Below are 6837 nucleotides of genomic sequence, written 5' to 3'. Positions count from 1 at the left end.
CTCTAAAAGTTTAGGTTTACAGCTTACAGCTAAATAAATACCTTTTTTTCATTAAAAAAGATGAAAATCATTTTTGATCAACATAGTTAAACTATTTAGATGGATATCACATGAATGAAATAAAAATATATGTTTTTCAAAAATGATATAAAAAACGGTATTATTTATTTTTGTAAACTTTGACTTCATTCAGTCCCAAGTGAATAAAAACTTGTGCTTGTTGCAGCTTCAGGAAGACTCCAGTCTTCCTGTGGCTCATGTGCTCCTTAACCAGCTGCACCGTGGAGCTCTTGTCAAACATTCTAGATGTTTTATTTCTTACATATAATTTTATTTCTGTATTTAGCATTTCATTTTAAAGTCTGCAGTTTGAACGTTGCCACGTTGAGTTGAAATTTTGATGAATGTTTTTGCAGTTCTCCTGCACCAAAAAAACAACGAATTGCTTCTGTGTCTGAAATGTGCTTTATTAATAAAATAAAAGACTGTTAGAGCGAGTTCCCCTGCTGCCAAATTGACACAGTGTTTTATTATGAAGGAAGTAGCTACCTGGGTTTAACACTGACTCATACCACCATTGTGTTTGGTTTATCATTGTTACATAAATACAATTGTAATTGTGTTTTTAGCTAAATAATAAAAGATAAACGATGTTTGAGTGGGTTCTGATGTTGCTAATGCCACACGTGAGTTTGATTTTGAAATAATTTTTAAAAAGTGTTTTTATTATGTAAATTTTGCAATTTTATTTTAAAAAATGTTCCTCTTCTCCTCCTTCTTTTCCTTAATAATAATAATAATAATAATAATAATAATAACAATAATAATAATAATAATAATAATTATTATTATTGTTGTTATATTTTAGATAAGATTAAAACAAATATTAGGAAACATTTTTCTGATTCTTTAAGATAAGAAGACCAAAATGTTCTTTTCTAAAGGTTTGGAACACTGAAGAACTTGTGTGTGTGTGCGTGTGCGTGTGCGTGTGCGTGTGCGTGTGTGTGTGTGTGTGTGTGTGTGTGTGTGTGTGTGTGTGTGTGTGTGTGTGTGTGTGTGTGTGTGTGTGTGTGTGTGTGTGTGTGTGTGTCTGCTCTGTCTTCTCCATCCCCAGTGAGTCGTGGTGGATGGCTGCTTATACTGAGCCAGGATCCTCTGGAGGTTTCTTCCTGTTAAGAGGGAGTTTTCCTCTCCACTGTCGCTGCATGCTTGCTTAGTATGAGGATTGCTGTAAAGACTCTTGACACTAGTCAGTGACTTGATGCAACCTGCTGGGTTCCTTATAACTTTTTACTGATTGGCTTAATGACCTGACCTGTATTGGAATGTTTACTGTGTGAAGGTCCTTGAGACGACTCTGGTCGTGGTTTGGTGCTTTATAAATAAACTGAATTTGAACTGAATGAAATTTCTGAGGAAGTTCAGTGTGAATGCTTCTTAAGACATGTGCCTAAAACCAACGTTATAGCTAAATGTTATACATCCAAACTATCAAAAGGTCATTGCTCCAGAAATCTGAGTACATTTTAAATACAGTTTGACAGTTTCTCAGGAAGAGTACTCCTAATAAAAATGAAGAGAAGTTTAGAGTGCTGGTGTGTAAGGAGAAGGGATGGCACCTGGCATTTAAAATAACACTGGTAGGGAACAGAAAGTAACTGCTGTTTTGCATAATTTTACAGGATTTGGGATGCAAAGCTCTTTTCAATTCTGATACTCTGAGTAAAACTTTAAGGTGACCTTATCAGCATATTTTCCTTCTTGGTGTGATAAGCCTGATTATTTTTGTCAGTTTAAACCAATAAAAAAAATTAGATTTTCCATTTATGATTTTACTGTTTCCCAGAGCGAGCTAAAACATAAATAAAGTGAGTAAAAAAATAAAATACATGACACACCATTTTACAAGTTTACCAGACTGGAACATGTTAATTAAAGGATGATGAAGCCATTTACAGTGTTGATTAAAAACAGTGCAGTGCAAAATCACAGGTAAACTCAGGGAATCTGGAGGCTTTCTTCACACAAAATCTGCAAAGTGATACTCACTTGTGCTGTGAAAATATATCACGTGGTATGAACACATAACTTATATTTCTCTAGTTGTAAATACATTTAGATGTTCTCATATTAAAGGCAAGGCAGCTTTATTTATACAGCACATTTCACACACAGAAGCAGTTCAATGTGCTTTCCAGGAGCAAGAACACAACACATTCAAATCAACATGGCAACATAAAACGGCAGATTTCAAATCAAATTTAAACTTATACAACTAAAATTAGCCGGAATAAGATAACAAGGCAAAGTTAAAGGCTGAGCGGCCGGTCACAGTGCAGAAGCTGCAGCATAAAAAACATTCGCTCAAAGGCTGATGAATACATGAAAGGTCATTACAGGCCCTTTTCAGCGGGCAGCGCTCATCATCCATATACGTGTGCTAAAACTGGGATTAGATCCAATCCAGATCTTCTCTTTACCTTTTTAAAAAGAATGAAATCAGTCATTTTTATTCTATCTCAAGTTTGCAATAGAACTTCAGACATCGTGTCACCAATGAACTTTAATCGGAGCTGCCAAGACGTACTGTTATTAAGCTAGCAACAATGCTAAAAACATATCCAAAAACAGTAAACTGCTTTTGCTAAACAGTTGTTGTGCCAGGTAGATCGTCTCATCGTTGTTGAGCCGATCTGAAGAGTTTTACCCTGTTAAACAACATTAATACCCTGTTAATGAACATCAGAATAATCTCAACATTAAACAAACAATCTGGAGTTACACTCAGGCTCAGATTTCATACCCCAGCACAAGGGCTGGATCAGCTCTGATTCAGCGCATTTTGACCCAAGCCTGTCGCTGTGGTGAACCTTTCCCATGACCGCTCGGTAACTTTCTCTTTGCTGTCTGTACAGTACATCATCAGCAACATTCACTCTTCTTCACACTACGGCCTCACGCGTCAGCGGGGGGTGGCTGTACTTTCCTGTGGGGAAAATATAAAAACACAATGAAAAGATAATCTTGTACTGAGAAAGGATACCATTCTGGTTGAATTCTGAAAGCATTACTGATGATCTGAAATGATATCAAGTTTGTTTTTTTGACCGACTCTAACACATCCCGGGTGTTTCTCACTTCCAAGGTGCCTGGCCTCGCAAGGCGATGTCTTGCGAGGCCAGGTGCCTTCCTTACAAGGACACTGTCCTTCCTTGGTCAAAATGGTTAAATGGAACAGACTTGCATCCTGTGACAGCAGCCTCCGCGGCTTACAGTTATACGTATAAGTTTCAATATAAATATATAAAGTGCTTTTTACTTTTAAAATTATGTATACATTTGTTTAACCCTCCCACTGTCTTTATGGGTTACCCCGCGAGGAAAGTTGACCACTGAGCAGGATTGATGGTTTATTCCTTGAGGTCCATGTGGCAGGGGTGAGGTGGTGCTCACTCCTCACCCCTGCCACATGGACCTCAAGGAACAAACCATCAATCCTCCTCAATGGTCAACTTTCCTCACGGGGTCACGCCCATTAGGACAGTGGGAGGGTTAATTAAATATATGAGCGAGCTACTACCTGCTAGCCACTAAAGCTGCAACTACTAAGCAATTTACTAACCATAGCTAACTTCTTTGGATCTAAAAAATACATTTTAGATTAGTTAACTTTCATTTAAACTTGAAATTTGCCCCCAAAGTAGCTGCCGTCTTCTGATCCATCATCCTTTTGAAAATACTGCGGTGGATTCTGGGAAATGTTTGACCAAGGCTAGGCTACAAGGCACCTCCCGTATATACTTGATCAGCTAGCTAAATGGCTAACAAACGGAGAACACACGTCTCGGTAGAACATGAACATTGGAACACGCCTTGGCAGTTCCTGATGTCGTATCTCCTAGGCAACCGGGGCAGGGCCAAGACATCAAGATGAGGTTCCTTGGCATTGAGAAACACCTCCAGTTTTGTTATCTCTTTATCTGTAGATGTGACTAAATTGCAGCCATTTTTATGGTTGTTAAAAGTAATGACCTATGAACCTTGAGATGGTTTGACCCCAAAAGGTACAGGTCTAGCTGTGCTCCACTGTAGCTTTAGCAGGTCTATCGTTGGCCTGATCAGTATTGTGTTATGCCAATCACAGTGCTCTATCAGTTTGGTGGTCCAATCCCAGTGCTCTATCAGTTTGGTGGTCCAATCACAGTGCTCTATCCATTTGGTGGGCCAATCACAGTGCTCTATTGGTTTGGTGGGCCAATCACAGCGCTCTTTCGATTTGGTGAGCCAATCACTGCGCTTTATCGATTTGGTGGGCCAATCACAGCGCTCTATCGGTTTGGTGGGCCAATCACAGTGCTCTATCGGTTTGGTGGGCCAATCACAGCACTCTATCGGTTTGGTGGGCCAATCACAGCACTCTATTGGTTTGATGGGCCAATCACAGCGCTCTATCCGTTTGGTGGGCCAATCACAGCGCTCTATCATTTGGTGGGCCAATTACAGCGCTGTATCAGTTTGATGGGCCAATCACAGCGCTCTATCGATTTGTGGGCTGGATGATATGATGAAGCAGAACAACTAAGATGGCAGCAGCTTTTTGAAATGGCTTTGGCATAAAATTTGGACTGTTTAGACTTGGGTTTTTCTTTGAGTCAAGAGCAGATAGAGATACTTAAGTCCTTTATTTAGAAAAACAGTGTATTTGGGTCGTCTTTGACAATGTATGGTGGACTGTCCCCGTTGACTGGCACCTGCAGCGTTGAGTACATTGATCGTTGTCTAATTGCATGCGGAGACAGTTTAAAAGACACCCCCACTCCCTGACTGAGCGCTGTCTATGGGTCATGGCCAGACTATAAATTCACAATATAGGATGGCTTGTTAGGCTAGCAAGCCATAAAACATATAAAGAATGAACATACTCATGTTTGGTGAGGGGGGCTTTGTCACAGGTAACTTCTGTGAGGTGATTGCCCTCCTTGCTGACTGTCTGAGGTCCTGTTTGTTGTAAACTGCCTCTTGGTTTGGAAATACCCTTCAGCTTGACTTCTCTGCAATCAGAAAACATTCAAATGATAGAAGTTACAGCCCGGCCATTTACGCCCAATGTTCTCCTACACGTTTGAATCAACGTACCCGTTAGTGTTTCCCTCTCCTTCCTCAACCCTTTTGAGGCCTGGAACCTTCTGCCCAAACAGTTTCACAGCAATGGTCATCAGCAGACCACAGCGATTTCTGTAGCAGCAGGTGGCGTCTACGGCCAGGAACACCACCAAGAAGATCAGCATGACGACGCCAACCACACTCCCTTTGGTCATCCTGTTCACTTCAGTCAGTGTGAAAGAAATCAAAGTGTTGAATGGAGACAATCTCAGAGATATTCACGCAGCTGCCCTGCAGGTGATAGTCTGAGCCAGGAGACAAGGAGTATACCTGGCTGTTCTGCAATGGTGAAGTTATATGTGGCAGGAATGGAGGAACCATTAGCGTTGACAGCTGAAATTTCCAGCTGATAGTCTGAGCCGAAGGCGAGTTCTTTTAGTGTGACTGAATCAGCATCAGATGACAGCTCATCTTCTTTCCACATTGATTGTTCTGTATCCTGGTCAACGGGAGCAAAGGAAAATAATAAACCCATATGGACAAATCGTAGAAGGGAGATGTAAACCTACATGGGTAAAAATAGGCATCCCTTTATTAACAATGATTAAGCATTAATAAACCATTAAAGTGTGAACAACTGATTTTATGCATCACATAGCATTACTAAACATATTATTTAATGCATTATGAAGCAGTTAACTAATGTCTATTACTGAACCTTAGTTACTGCAGTACTAAGATTTAAATAACACTTTTATTATTTAATTACTTTGCACCTCGTGTGTTAATTACCATGTTACTTAATGTGTTAATTAACCCTAAATAATTATTAGAGTAATCATTTAGTATGGTTGTGTATTTGCAGAAAATAAGCAAACAAGTAACTAATGCATCTACTTATTCTACCCTGTACTTTGGATGTTACTTAGATGGGCATTAATAAACAATTAATACATGACTTACTGATGCTGTATCGTGTTTGTCATCAGGAAGCCCTTCCCTGACGTTAGGTAAGGTAAAAACATTGATCCCCTTTGGAGACACTTTCTAAATGCTTAATAGACTCCCAAGCATTAATTAATCAATAATAAATGAATATTTGACCCTTATTGTAAACATTTATCCATTTAAAACACTTTCTAAATTCTTAATAGATGCCTAAGCATTACTTAAGCATTACTTAAGCATACTTAATCATAATTACTGAATGAATTTTGGAACCTTAGGTTCAGTAATTAGTTAACTGCTTAATAATGCATTTAATACTACGTTTAGCAATGCTATGTAATGCATGAAAGCAGCTGTTAGCACTTTATTTAATGGTTTATTAATGCTCAATAATGCACTTAGTAAAGTTAATAAAGGGACCCTTATTGTAAAGCGTTATCCCTACATGGAGTCATACCTGTCTGTGACGAACTGTGAAGTGTAGCAGAGGAGAACCACCATCATCGATCTGTCTCAGAGGAACAGAGAAGGTGTTGCCCTCGATTTTCACTTCATCGGTGAATAAAACTGGGCTGTCTGGTTCACCTAAAGGCAGAATTTAGGAAAATGTATCACCCAATTAATCATAGCTTCTCTAAAATAACAACACGTCTTTTGCAAGAACACATCTATAAAGATTTCACACATGAATTTGATATTTATTTGAGTCATGTTGCTAACTCTGAGTCCTTTACCTTCTGCAAATGGATGATAAAGGATTTCACGATGATGTGAGGTCACAGA

General features: G+C 39.1%; 1 protein-coding gene across 1 annotated transcript in view; it reads right to left on the bottom strand.

Annotated features, from left to right (window-relative positions):
- Positions 1–2281: 2281 nt before the first annotated feature.
- Positions 2282–6837, bottom strand: part of LOC139070087 (neural cell adhesion molecule 1-like) — an 8756-nt gene continuing 4200 nt past the window's right edge. The window contains exons 12-16 of the mRNA XM_070551729.1: positions 6512–6639; positions 5437–5605; positions 5140–5329; positions 4926–5054; positions 2282–2989 (exon numbers count right to left, since the gene is read on the bottom strand). Coding sequence (XP_070407830.1) covers positions 2959–2989; positions 4926–5054; positions 5140–5329; positions 5437–5605; positions 6512–6639 — 647 coding nt within the window. The 3' untranslated portion in view covers positions 2282–2958. The remainder of the gene's footprint in view (positions 2990–4925; positions 5055–5139; positions 5330–5436; positions 5606–6511; positions 6640–6837) is intronic.

Source organism: Nothobranchius furzeri, chromosome 5 (genome assembly GCF_043380555.1).
Source record: "Nothobranchius furzeri strain GRZ-AD chromosome 5, NfurGRZ-RIMD1, whole genome shotgun sequence".
NCBI classification, from domain to species: Eukaryota; Metazoa; Chordata; class Actinopteri; order Cyprinodontiformes; family Nothobranchiidae; genus Nothobranchius; species Nothobranchius furzeri.
This window is presented reverse-complemented; position numbering and strand designations above follow the sequence as displayed.